The 14,354-nt window shown below is 41.3% G+C and overlaps 1 protein-coding gene across 1 annotated transcript; it reads left to right on the top strand.

Moving 5' to 3' along the window:
• Nucleotides 1-602: 602 nt before the first annotated feature.
• si:dkey-19e4.5 (UBA_like_SF and PTH2 domain-containing protein) lies at nt 603-12,951 on the top strand. The gene is made up of 7 exons (XM_031277334.2): nt 603-877; nt 1,778-1,891; nt 6,014-6,085; nt 6,199-6,273; nt 7,042-7,139; nt 10,687-10,801; nt 11,537-12,951. The coding sequence occupies exons 2-7, from the start codon at nt 1,784-1,786 to the stop codon at nt 11,621-11,623; spliced, it is 555 nt and encodes a 184-aa protein (XP_031133194.1). The 5' UTR covers nt 603-877; nt 1,778-1,783; the 3' UTR covers nt 11,624-12,951.
• The last annotated feature ends 1,403 nt before the right edge of the window (nt 12,952-14,354 follow it).

Below are 14,354 nucleotides of genomic sequence, written 5' to 3'. Positions count from 1 at the left end.
GGTCCCAACTTTAAATAATAATAGTACTTAAATGAACAGCAATATGCACTTGTTGTATTTTAATGCAGGCTGATAACAATAGGGTAAAACCACTGCTGAGTGAACAGAAAAGGCTCAGGATTCATAAATCCTGGCTGTTAGCCTGGTCGGGAGCAGGCTAGCTGCACAGAATAAATCTCCATGGTGATTTATGTGCCTCCACTTTCGTTAAACCGAGTTAAGGCTTAAATCATCCAGGATAACTGATAAATCCCGGCTTAATCCCATATCTTGGTTTTGTGAAACAGGCCCCCGGCCTGGCTATCAAACTGGGCAGTTGATAACAACAAACAGGCCAAAACACAAACAGAAATTCCGTCACGGAACGGAAATTTCAAAAGGAGAAAATACTGGCATTAGCATTGTTGTCAGAAAAGATAGCATTTCAATTTAGCATATTTCCTTAATATCTGATGACGCATTGGGGCCATTTTTGGATTTATTACAGTAAATATATTACACATTGGACCTTTAAGTAACATTTTCAATGCAGGACTTTTACATGTAACAGTATTTTTATAGTGTGTTATCAGTACTTTTACTTAAGTAAAGGATCTTAATACTTCTTACACCACTGCGTGGGGCACATGTGCATCATGCACACGCATCATCATCACTCAAGTTACCACATATCACCAGATCTGTAACACCACACTCGACAAGAGGCAGCATCCTGTGCCAACAATCAGAAGGGTCCAAAATGGAGTAACGTTAACGCTGAAGACAGTGCAGTCGGAATTACACTTACTGTAATTTCCCATTCACACAGAAATTGTTCTGTCGCAGGTGAAAACTAATACTTCTAGAAATCGCGTCGTTGTTTTGCGCAGAAGAACAGGTAACTAACTACCATGTATAAATATGTGTATGGGTAACTGCAGGCAAGCTGCTGGACTGAAGCTAACGGTAGTCCAGTTAGCAGTAGCGGCTAATGTTAGCTACCTCTGTACCAACAGCTGTTTAGCAAGGAAGGATGTCCTAACGTTAATCAACTGTCAAGAAAGCATTAGCTTTAAGCATCGTAGTGCAGTTATTATTTGTATTCTCACTGAAATAGTTTAGTAGTCTAAACGAAAGCTAACGTTGTTATGGTTAGCTGCTTTGTTTGCGATGCTAATTTTAATGGTATGTAACGTTAGCCATTGTTGTGTGTGTGTGTGTGTGGCGCTAGCTAGCTACTTAACGTGTGTGTGGTAAGCTAACATCTGTCAACTAGAACCAACGTTAGCTAGCTTAACGTTGTGTTTCTACAGCTAGCTCAGGACTTGTGTTTGTTACACTTTGTGGCCGTATGTTAGGGGTTTAGTTCACTTAATATTTCCTTCTCGCATATTAAGAGAGCGTTGTATCACACTTTCTTAAATCTTTAATACGGCCTTGCTCGGTAAAGTAACGTTACCCTAATCTACAACGTTTTCCAAAATTATACAATTCAATTCATATCTAGGTTAAAACACAGTGTGACCGTTTACCAGTAACGTTAGATATGCATTTACGATATGCATGTGTATTTCAAGGCTGCAGACTTCAGTTTAAGAGCCTGAGGAATACATCTGAATATGCTTTAAATGTCTCTCTAAACAGCACACAGTCGTTGATATGAAAAAATATCAATTGTGGACCTGAGGTATATTTGTCATTTTTAGTCTAAGATGGTCAATTTAGTTGATAATAGTATCCTATTTAACGTGGGTTAGTGCTGAGCAGGATGTTCAGTGTTACTGTTTTCCTATTACAGTCAAGAATGGAGCCATCAGAGCAGTCAGGCCCAGACTCCGGCTCTCAGGATGTCAACCCTGTTTTTCTGCAGCAGCTCAGAGAGCTGGACATCCCAGAGGAGGCAGCCAAACAGGTGGGACAGTACACTCAGGGTGGGCAGCTGGTTTTAGCATGTAGGCCATATTTACATAAACATTCAATAATTTGTATGAATGGCAATGTAGCATGCTCCCATTGCTGACCTCCAATGATCCATACTATATAATGTGTGAACACTGCATTACTTGACTGCTTTCATGCTAAACATTCCAATTCACCGCTGTTAGAATATTACCTCATCAGATTAATTTGAATAGCATACTTTTAATAGCTGGAGCATACGATAAGATACAACTTTACTATCAGTTAACACTAAAATTAATTTTGTGTTTCCGAGCAGCTCTGCTCAAAAAAAGAAAAGTACTCACAAAGTTAGACAACAATTACACATATAGTACAAAAGATGAAAACACATCAACAGCTATAACAAAGAATCATGCATGATATCCTGTGATCCAGATCTTAATTCGCAGCACAGTGGTTATGGTTTAGCAACAGGATAGACTGATGTATAAAAGAGTTCTTGAGCCTGTTGCATGTCTAAAAGAAGGGACTCTAAATCGCCTGTTAAAAGGCAGAAGTTGGTATTCATAGTTTAAAACATGCATGGAGTCAAAAGAGATGCTGTTAGCAAGCCTGAGCATGCTCTTCTTGTGGGTTGCTTGAAAGGCGTGTGCAACAGGTTGACTAATGATCTTAGCACAGACTTTGAGTTGATTATATAATTAAGTTTTCAGTTTTGCAGATAGGCTGCTGAGCCAGGCTGTGATGCAGTACAGCATGACACGCTATGTGTCCTCAGGGACAGTTATACCAGGATTGACGTATGATACAAGGCTAGAACCTCAGCTAAAACGAAAAGATGACTAAGCTGACATTGTGACACTTCACCTGGATGAACAGACTTGTTCAGATGCTGTACACTCTGCTGGCACCTAGCTGGTTGTGCAAGATCATCGGTTCCTGGGATTTTGATACCACTGCTCAATCAGGTCGTAGCTAGGCCTGTCACGATAACAAATTTTGCTGGACGATAAATTGTCCCAGAAATTATTGTGATAAACGATAATATTGCCGTTCTGAGACCATTTTCATCTAATATAATGATAATGGCATAATAATGCAGGTACACCTTTTCAAAGATCAATATGCTTTTATTTCTAAAGAATATTTAACACTGGAACTGGAAGACATTTTAAATATCAACAATATTTCTTTGATCTCCTTTAGTATGTCGTCTTTCACGTTGTTGTACAGTTGTGGAATTGCCGTTTGTGACACGTATGTTCTCCCAGGCAATTCGTACTGGCTGTCAAATGTTTGCAGCATTCGTCGAGTGTTTGTGCGATAGACTACAGACTCTGTACTACATTTAACAATTATTTATTAACACTAAATAGTCAATTTAAATAATATATAATTAATAAATTATATCTATCTATATCTGTGTGGCTATCTGCCACATGGCGAGTAAATGTTTGTACCAAAATAGTTCTATTTTTCAGTCTTCATTTTGGTGAAGGTGCAGCTACTTTTTTCCTGCTCCTCTGCTGTCTGCAGGTCGGAGCTTCACGGGGGCGGGCCGACAAACACACACACAAACACTGGCGCCACTTTCCTGAAACTGCTTGCAAGACATAGTCCACAGCGGCGTGTATGTCCGAGCCTGTCTCCACCACCTCCATCTGCAGGTTGTCAACTGTGTGCTTTGGAATGAAAGGGAGAAAACAGGACGCCGAGTAACACGGCGGATATCGCTCGTATAATTTTATTTATTTTTTTGACGGCGCCTTAACTGTAAAGTAAACCCTGCTCCAACTTTCAACTAGCGTTTTCTCTTCTGTCTCTCTCTCCGCCAGGAGTCCCGCCTCCCTATACAAAGACCATGCGACTGACAAGAGGGTTCACTCCTCGTTGCACTAAGGAACCGAGAGTGGTCATCCAGTCTCTTAGAGAGAGAGAGAGAGAGAGAAAAACAAGCATGCAAATGGAAATTATCGCGGCCGGAAAAATTATCGAGCTCATTTTTCTTATCATGCGATTAATTGATTTATTGACTATCGCGACAGGCCTAGTCGTAGCTAGGCTTTTCATTAAAGGAGAATTCCGGTTGATTTCAACACGTAGCTCTGTTGTTTGTAAATTTGGAGTGCTGTCAGTAGTGAGAAAAACGAAAACAATCGGTGTTGCCTACACCTTCCTCCTGCTAGTGTTAGCACCCAGGAGGCTGAAACCGGGCAAGTTTTAAACAAGCTTTTAAAATATTTTTGTATCTCTTTTCGGTGTTGTTCTTTGTAGACGGTCCCTAAGCACTCGTCTTGCCATCTCAACACCGGAACTAAACAGAGCTAAATTAGAACAACTTTTATGCATTTCTTTCACATCTAGCTACTGCAGTCAGATTCACTGTGTTCACTTGGAAGGAATCACTTCACATGGGTAGGCACTTTTAGTGACATTTCGAACATGTTAAGAGGCTAAAAGCATGTTTAAAACTTGCCCAGTTTCAGCCTCCTGGGTGCTAACGCTAGCAGGAGGATAACACGGTTTAGGCAACACTGATTGTTTTGGTTTTTCTCGCTACTAGGGCTGGGCACCGAACGTCGATACTTTTATGGCAGCAAAAAAAAATACCGGATCCTATGAGTATTAAAAAATGATTTATCTTTCGGTGCCAAATTTCGGTTCCGACCGACACACACACACAAGCACGCGCGCGCGCGCGCAGAGGTGTGGACGGAGTAAACTACGTCGGCTCTGCAGTTTTGTTGAAGTCACAGTGAGTCACGGCAATGCCGATAAAGTGGTTTCAAGTGTGGTTACAGTTTTCAAAACTTCACGCAGACAGCGTTTGCGTTAATATGATATTAATGGCGAGCCGAAAGCGGTTGCGTGCTGTTGTTTTACACTTCCTCTGAGACAAGCAGGCACAACAGTGGTTTCTGTGCCCTGATGACTGACTGACAAGGCTGAGGCTGTAAGGAAAGGCAACTTTACTTCTACAGAACCTTTCAGCAACAAGGCAATTCAATTACATTCCTTTGCAATTAAAGGTCCCATGGCATGAAATTTTCACTTTATGAGGTTTTTTAACATAAATATGCGTTCCCCCAGCCTGCCTATGGTCCCCCAGTGGCTAGAAATGGCGATAGATGTAAACCGAAACCTGGGTATTCTGCTCTGCCTTTGAGAAAATGAAAGCTCAGATGGGCCGATCTGAAATCTTGCTCCTTATGAGGTCCTCCTCAAGACCTACAGACAGAAATGGCACATACTAAGGAAAGCTCATTGTGGGACTGGCTCTAGTGGCTGTAATTCTGCACCGGGGCTGAATTTTGGGAAAGAGAATTCAGATATAGTATTAGGGGACCACTAAGGTCTATATAAAAGCATCCAAAGAGCACCATGTCATGGGACCTTTAAGTTAGTTCTTCATTAGTTCAATGTTGACAACAGGGCAGTCACCAAGTTTATTGTTAAAGGTTTGTGTCATTATGCAGTTTGCACTAAAAAGTCTTTGTTCCTTACATTCCTTTGCATTTTAGTTAGTTCAATATTAGCCTGTACACAATGTAATTTGTTTATTTATTTATTATTTATAATATGTTCATGTTGTGGCAAAAAGGTTTCTCTTTTTTTTGTTAATTTTTAATCTGACTGGCGCACCCCTATCGAAAAGCACAACCAGTTTTATTAATGTTACTCTGAGTGAACAGTGTTACCAGAATTTTTTAATTTTGATAACGGTTTTGATTCACAATTAAGGTGGAAAATAAAAGTTTTTTTAATGTATTTTTGTTGATGTTGAAATAGATTTTAAAACATATGGTATCGAAAAAAGTATCGTTAAGGAACCGGCGCACAGCACCAAATTTACAAACAACAGCGCTCTGTGTTGAAATCGACCGGAATTCTCCTTTTTAATATTAAGAATAAGGACTTATTTGATTTATTGTGGTTACATCCACCAATAGTTGAATATCCCAAATAATAATTCAGTTTTAATTGAGCAGTGTGAATAAACAAATTGTGAAAAATGAGATTTTACTGAATATATGTATTGCTTAGTTAATTGTTTGTCAGCCAAAATAAATGGCAGGCATGACCACACTATTACTTGTTCTCTGACCCTTTTCATTGTTTCTCATCACTTCAGGCACTTCTACATACTCGGAACGTGTCTGCCGAGGAGGCGGCAATGTACTACTTCAACAAGCTGGAGAATGAGGTGCCCATAAGCTAGCCTTAGTCCCCACAGGTACACATTGGTACATTAGACCTTGTGGAGTTTGTCCAAAGCCAAATCTCAGTGTCTCTTTTTGTATGCTCTTACCCCTTTAGGAGGAGGGAGACGATGACCTCATGTTCAAGATGGTATTTGTGGTGAACATGGACCTTGCCATGGGTGTTGGAAAGGTAAGTTCAGCGGTGCCAATGTGTACTGTCAGGGATATATGCTGTGTTAAATTACACAATCCATCCTAAAGAAAGTGTCCTAATATTTAACAGCTCAGTCATGGTTTGCTTCTCCACTGGCAAAAAATGAAGGAAGGACTTTTCAGCCAAGTTAACTTTTAGGCTCTTACTCCTATATTTAATCAATCATATATCTACTTTTACAGTGACGTAAAGCCGCTATGTGTTCTGTTATTTCACAAAGCCAATGTCTTTAATTTGCATTAGTCTGGAATTTCCCACGTTCTTTCAATAATTATTACCTACCAGGTTCTGTTCTCTTTACTCGGAGTGGGAGAAATGTATGCCAATATCAGTTGCACTACAAATATTTCATGCAAATAGAGTTTTTAGGTTGATTCTAATAGAAAAAAATGATTTTGTGCAGAGTTATCTTTTCAGTGTGTAACTTTATTTGAACTTGGTCAGAAACATCACATATATGGGCCCCTGGTTAGCTCACCTGGTAGAACGGGCGCCCATATATAGAGGTTTACTCCTTGACGCAGCGGCCGCAGGTTCGACTCCGACCAGTGGCCCTTTGCTGCATTTCATTCCCCTTCTCTCTCCCCTTTCAAGTCTAAGCTGTCCTATCCAAATAATGGCCTAAAAATGCCCCAAAAATAATCTTAAAAAAAAGAAACATCACATATAGGCCTTTTTCAGTACGGCTGAAAACTCCAACAGATTCTCGTGTAGGTGTGAGCTCAGTGCTATGTGTTTGTGCAGGTTGCAGCCCAAGTTGGTCATGCTGCTGTGGGTTTATACCAGGCTCTACAGGAAAAGAACAGCTGGAGGGAGATGGCCTGGAAGTGGGACCACAGTGGGTAAGGCCTGTACAGTATGTAGGTATAGAGGAGATGCACTGAAAAGTTGTGCATTTGTTTTATAGCTCTGTATCTGTATGTAACAACCACTCACTTTGTGATGATGTCAGTTCATTAGCAAAGCCTTAAAATTAATTTACTTGTTTTACACTGAATATCTACTAATGTTAAGATTATGTAAATCGTTGTTAATTCACTTTTAGTGACCATACATTTAACAAAAATAATTAAAGCAAAATGAGTTGCATGCAGTGAACTTTTGAAATTTAGCAATTTAAAAACGATTAACATTAATAATCTCAAAAAGCCATAACAATGCCATTCCTTTAACTTTTACAGTACATATATCTTTTACATTTGATATTCTCCTTTAAAAAAACATGGTAAAAATATACCATGGAAAGTTAGTGTCCATATCTAAAGCTCTGCAACCTTCAAGGTTCATTTATTGTAATTGTAAAACACTAACCTGACGCGCCAGATGGTTTGTTACACAGAACCATTTGAGAAGCTGCCATTGGAAACTGTATGGAAAAGGGCAGGCACTTAAAAAAAAAAACCTGTTTAGCTATTTTTGGCATTAAAAAAATTCAAGCCTGGCAGGGGAATCCCTGTACAGTTATAGAGGAAAGACTTAAGCGTGATTAATGGTTGTGCGGAGGCTCCACTCAGAGCTTTCGCCGTAACCTACGTAAGTGGCCAGAAGTTTATACTTGTGCATTGGTGTGTGTGTGTCGATCTCTTTAAGAGAGTAGCAGGGCCGGCATGTGTGTGTGCCCCCGTGGGGAGTGTGTGGTAGAGCGAGTGAGAGAGTGAGTGATTAGCTTCAGAGAGAGTAGCGACTCGAAAGACATAGTGAGAGAAACAAAGTGTCTCCCCTGTGCTTTGTGACCACGGTGGGAAATCTGTAGCACGAAAAGTTAACCCTCTCCTTGATTTCATGTTGTTTATGGAGAATGAGAACCAGGAAATGAGTCGGGGGGGGGGGGAATGCAATAGCCGCTTTCCGACCAAGTAGTTACAGGAACGTAGTTCTAGGAAAAGTCCACTTCTAAACAGTTCTACTAACTACTCTCCACCAAAACCATTTTTTCCAATTGCATTCGCACTGGCGAAGTGGCCATAGGGACTGGTAGGAGGGGTAAGGGAGTGACGCAAGCACAGCAATGGTCTTTATAGCGTTAAAATCAGAAAACAAATACACCAAAAAAAGTATGAACTAAATAATAAATCTAATGTATATAGCATATTTGTCATAATTTAAACAAGTCTCCCGAAGAGAAACGGGTATCTCTCTCCCCCTGCTGCGCTGTGTGTGTGAGTGTGTGAGTGAGTGAGAGTGTGTGTGCCGGCCGGCCGCAGGACACGCTTGTGGAGTTTAACTCCGAAAAGACAGTTAACCATAGGTTCCCGTTAATCTTATGATGGACATGTGTTGTGGTATTTAAACAAACGAACCGTCAACGGTGAAATAAAAGCCTCTTATTTACGAGACCGGTCTGACAGACCTCCAACTTACCTCGGGGTCTCTGAGCATGACTGGCCGAGCGACGAGCTAGCGGCCGGGGCAGGCGCCTGCTGGCTGTCGACTCACTTCATGGAGCTTTTCAACTCTGAAAACTTGGAAGCAAATTGTCAATTCGGCATACATTTTCGCAAGACTGCCTATATTCAAAATCTAAACAATAACAATAATAATGATAATAACAACAATTTCTCACCTAAAACGTTGTCAGAAGTGAAATTAGTGATGAATAAGATGGCGAAAATTGTTAAAATTGTCCCGTTGTTGGTCTGTCTGTACTGGAAACCCGACCCTCGTTCACCTAGGTTCATATGCTGAAAAGGGAAAAGAGAAAAGACCCTGCCCTGAAGTAGGAGCTGAAAGAGTTACAGGAACTGCGGCCAGAGGGACTTAAAAATCCCCAAATTGGTCCAGTCGCAACAAAAGGTAGGAATTTTATGTTCTAGGAACTGCAAAAATCCCTCCGGTCGGAAAGCGGCTATAGCTACAAAGCCACGGCTGAGCCACGTGCGTCGCCACGACGTGTAGTTACATTTTTCGAGAGGTGCACGTCAGGCTACGGTGTAGGGTCCGTGTCTCGTAGCCACGGTGTAGATTTAACACGGGAGCATAAATCACGCTTACCTAACGAAAAGTAAGGCATAGAGATTGTACGAATGTACAGAGCTAAAAAGTCGTCCATGTTCTCCCATGGATGTATTATAAGACCCCCGCTTTCCAATTTGTTGTAATTTTGACAAAGGTCTTATTCTGACCAGTTGTACGTTAGTAGAGCGCTACCTACTGTACCAGAGGAAGAGTTACTCCCGTCATTTTTTCCCCATAATTCCCCCGTACACACAGGGAGAACTGGTATAACCCGGTTATTCACTTACTGTTTTGCATGTAAATGCACTGACTGATGCAAACAGAGTCCGCCTCCCCTCACCGGAGTCCTGCACTCTGTCAGTATAGAAGATGCCAATCTGGGATGCCACGATGAAGCCGGGTCTCTGCAAGATGTGGGCACAACAGTCTCCAATCTCCTGTTGCTGGGCCAGCCTGGCAACATCACAGTTCATTTAGCAGGACCAAGCATGTTCTACTGCCGCTGTTTGCAGAAAACCAAAATGTTACTCCATTCATGCTCCAGTTCCTGAAATGTTCACCCTTGTCACCCTTTAGTTTTTTGAATTAAAAAAATGCAATCCTTCAACTGTGTCAGGATAGCTGTATAACTTTTGCTTTTTTATTTTCCAATCATGTTCTGGCATCTTTCTGGGCTCTCCACACTGGGTTCTTAGCCTGGTCCTATCAGTCTCTCGTACATTTCATTTGTACAGAGAGTCTGGCCACTCTCCATTGACGAGTGTTAACTTCCTTGAAGGCGGGTACTCTGTTGAAGTTTAAAACTATTGGATCTGCCCAGAGCCACTCTGGATCTGCCATAACCAATCGCTAACATTTGGTCGTGACGTATGTAAATCGAGACCGACAACAACACTATCGGCTTATATTTAGCATTAGCATCGCTAGCCTTAGCCTTAGCCAACTCCTTCACCACTAACGGAGCGAGCTGGAAAATCAAACTTTTCCCAAACCCTGTGGGGAGGAGGGCCACAACATCATGGCCACCAACAAAACTCAGCAAAGATTGTTCTTGCTCGGGCTTTAACTTCTGGATATTCGGCAGCGTTGCTACAAAGGACCAAATGGCTTTGCTCGCATCTTTCTCCGCCACCATTACGGTACTACAACTCAAACTAGCGCACGTCATGACCTCAACATCATCGTTCTCAGCCACTCCCTCTGTTCGCTGATTGAACCGCCAAATATTTGGCTGGAGAAAACCCAACAATATACCGCGAACCAACGGAGTACTGAAGGGAAAATGAAATGAAATGAAATTGTTTGTAGAAATGCTCAGTTCAGTCAAGTGTGTTATTGCTGACGTTGCTACATCTTTTGCCAGCATTTATAATATTGTTTAATAATTAAGTAAATTCTAATGATGAAAAATAAATGTGCATGGTGTTGATACAGAGCCAAGAAGGTGGTGGTCCAGGGCACCAATGTGGCTCATCTATTGGAACTGCAGGCCCTGGCCATGAGCCTCAGCCTGCCCACTTACCTGGTCCAGGATGTAGGGCTTACCCAGGTGAGTGGAAAAGGCCATTTTCAGATTATTTTGTATGTAAATGTATTTTAGAGGCACCAGTAGTTATTCCCAAAATATTGTCTTATGATTATTGTTACTAATATATTTGGTAAAAAAATGTTATGATGTTTTTCCATTACATGGTACCTGCTCGACTAGCCTCGACTCGCCTTTTTTGCTTTTCCATTATGGAAAAAAAGTCCCTGGTACCTGCCAACAGGTACTTGTTTTACTATCACCTCCGTTGAGGTTCCAAGCGATACCAAAAGGTGACGTGAAAACCTGCAGACAACTGATTGGTCAGAGAGAATTGTCACTAATCACTGTCATCATTGTTAGGGACAGACGGGGGTGTCCTGAACAAACCTGCCATTTTTAAATAGTTTAGCTAGCGGTGTTTTTTTTGCTGCCGCCAGCTTCTTTTGAAACAAAATTTGTCTTCTGGCTGTGGCAACAGCCACATGCCGAGAATAAAAAACAACACACCTTCTACGTTCTGTGTGTGTTGCGTTAGGTAACGGCTGTTTACTGCTGCGTCGCTATGATGACCAGCCACGCTCGCCTCACGCATGAGGCGGTACTAAATCTGCAATGGAAAAAGGAGGACAGGGTACCGCGGTTGAGCCGAGCCGAGTAGAGCTGGTACTAGCAGTGGATAAGCGCCATTAGTCAGTGTTGCCCAGTGACTTGACATTTGAGTCTTAGCACAAAACTAACCCCACTTGTCTTTGGCAGGTGGAGGCTGGGTCCCGCACTGTCCTAGCCATCATGGGGGAGGAAGAGATGGTGAACAATGTCACTGGGAGTCTGAAGCTGCTCTGAGGGGCTCATTCTCACTGTGGGGAAGGCATAGCTTTGCAGTGCCACAGTGCATCCAGCAGAGGGCAGCATTTCCCAGCGGCAGGGAGAGTCTTGGCATGCAAGTGTGTAACAACCTTTAAAAAAAAAAGGCCTAAAGAACGAGGGAAAACAAGACATGTCCCAACACCAGAAAACACCCTCGGCCATTTATTTTCCTTTCATTCTTTGTCTGAGCCGCTTAATCGGCTGTTAGAGCAGGAGAGAAGAGCCGGTTGTTCACAGGGAAGCGAGGCGAAGGCAGTCCAATTTTCTTTTTCTGGTGACCTTTCTCTTTTCCAAACAGGCTATCTACTTAGAAGATAGTCACATTAGAATCTTAATCCATTTTCAAACACATCTATTCTGTTGTCCAGTGTCAGATATGGCAAAGTAAAATCAAGCATTTTTGGTCTTTGACCAATATTGTAGTTGTGCTTATTCAAGGGGCAATGCGTTGTGGACTAATACATAATGTAATTATAATTATACCCATAGCAGATGTATGTCCGTGTTGGATTCTCTACTCCTGAGTGAAGGATAACTTATTAACTGATAATATATGAACACTCATTTTTGACGTTTAAATGATTTTGTGTCTGTCTGCAACTATTCTCCCAAAGATCCCTATCCTATAGAAACAATAATATTACTCATTATTGATAAATGGCTATATTTTGTAAATGCCTGTTGGGGGCCATATACTGTATAATCTGTGGTGTGCCATCCTAAACAGTATGCACAGTTACTGAAATGTGTTGTATTGTTTTTTCTTTGTGCAAAAAGAAGAAAGTACTTAATTATAATTTTTTGATGTATTGGTAGAATTTGATGGTGGACGAGAGGTCCTGTGGAGCCAAAATGTAAAGATAGTAAGGATCTGTGCTGGGCCTAATTTTTATGCACTCTGACTGCCTGTGGTGGATAGTTTACACTAATGAAGTTCAATTTACAGCTTGACAGAACACAGATAATTGTGCATATATAACAATTATTGTGGACTTGGTGACTAATCATCTTAACACACAAAGAATGATGTGTATGTTCTCACTAACAAATATTTGTGGGCATGAGCTGACACTCCCAAAATTCTTAGGTTAATGTCAAAGATTTTATTTGTAACAGAAAACTTTAAAAGAAAATGGCAGTGGCATGCATGCAATATGAAATCTACATTTTAACAGACATTTGGAATCCCAAAGTTATGTCAACTTTAGTAACATGTCCACACTTTGATACCTCCTATGTTATACAGTCATTTGTGTGAATGTTCCAGACTGTGGAGACCATTAAAATGCCTCCAGGTTAAGTAAACAAGCAGCTTGAATTGTGTTTTACCTTACAGACTCAAACACACACTGCATATAAAAGAGATTTGCTGGAGCTGTGGCAGTGAAAGCAGTGTGGGGGAGGGTTGAACAGCCATATTGCAGTGCGTGGTTTGGACTGACCATATGACATTGCTTTTTCACCACAGTTGACCACTGCCTATCATGGGAGGCTGGCTGGGAAACGTATGAACTGTCTTTCAATTATTAACCTCATGATTTGTCGAAAATTATTCTGGTGGTCAAGTTTATAAAGGGCAACGTCACGAGAAGATGCACAAAAAGGATGGGAAAGCGTATTCTAAGAAAACTCATACTAGTGAAATTATGAGGAACGTCAAACATAAAGAAGTCAATTCACTCATATCTACCTTACTGCTGTGGGCAGTTTGTTCTTTTATATAATTCGACTATTAAAGATACATTTTTGCCATCAGCTGAGCTAGCTTGTGTTAAAACCTATTTCAAATACATTGAAAAGTGTACCTTGACTGATTTAATATTACGTACCTCATGGTTACTACATTAATTACATACCATTATGATGGTCTGTCATTTCTGATGTCAAGGTATAGCGTACAGTTGTGCCACTATGACATATGGAGCCTAGAGTATACTACATCCGTATACTGCTTCGTTCGGCCTACCCTAACCGTGATTTCCTGATTCTGATTTATGAAACTGAGTGAGTTCTATTATGGAAGTCTCACAGCCGCAACAATTTTATTATTCCGCTGTCTAATGTCGTAGCCATAGCTCATCAGACCTCTGCAACATATGACGTTGGCATTTAGTACCACAGCCAATCAGAGTCCCACCCCACCCCACAAGTCTCATGACAGGACAAGAAACCGTGACTATTCGTTTATAAAAATCGCAGTCGTCCATATGTCAAAATTATTTTTTACTTGTATCTGGCGAAAATAACGACTCCGCTTTGTTTGTAAATCCAGTGTGCGTGGTAGCTAAGCCAATAACTAGCATTACATCACGGCAAAGCCATGGTCGTGATCGTTTTTTCGCCTGTCCCTCTTGTAAACTCCCAAAAAAAATTTGGGTCCGCTGCTGATGGGTATTTAAATTGTGTCCGTTACTTTTTCAGTGTCTGTTGCAGAGTGTGGGAATAGACTGATTTCGGCAGCGAAAACAGAAGTTGATAGATCATTAAAAAGTATTTGCAAAGCAGGAGCAGTTGTCAATTTCCCTGTCCAACCCATATACTGTATATAAAGAGGTCCAACCACTTCCGAAATGCTACCAGAGAGCGACACCTCATACCATGGATATATTATAAGCCTCACGCTCCATTCATCTGACATACCGGTAGGTGGGGCTGACCCAGTGGGCTAACCCTGCCTCTGGTGTCCCTGGAACTGGGCCCCGGAGAC

This window comes from Sander lucioperca, chromosome 6, assembly GCF_008315115.2.
Source record: "Sander lucioperca isolate FBNREF2018 chromosome 6, SLUC_FBN_1.2, whole genome shotgun sequence".
Lineage (NCBI taxonomy): Eukaryota > Metazoa > Chordata > Actinopteri > Perciformes > Percidae > Sander > Sander lucioperca.
The sequence above is the reverse complement of the archived record's forward strand: the minus strand, read 5'-3'. Positions and strand labels throughout refer to the sequence as shown.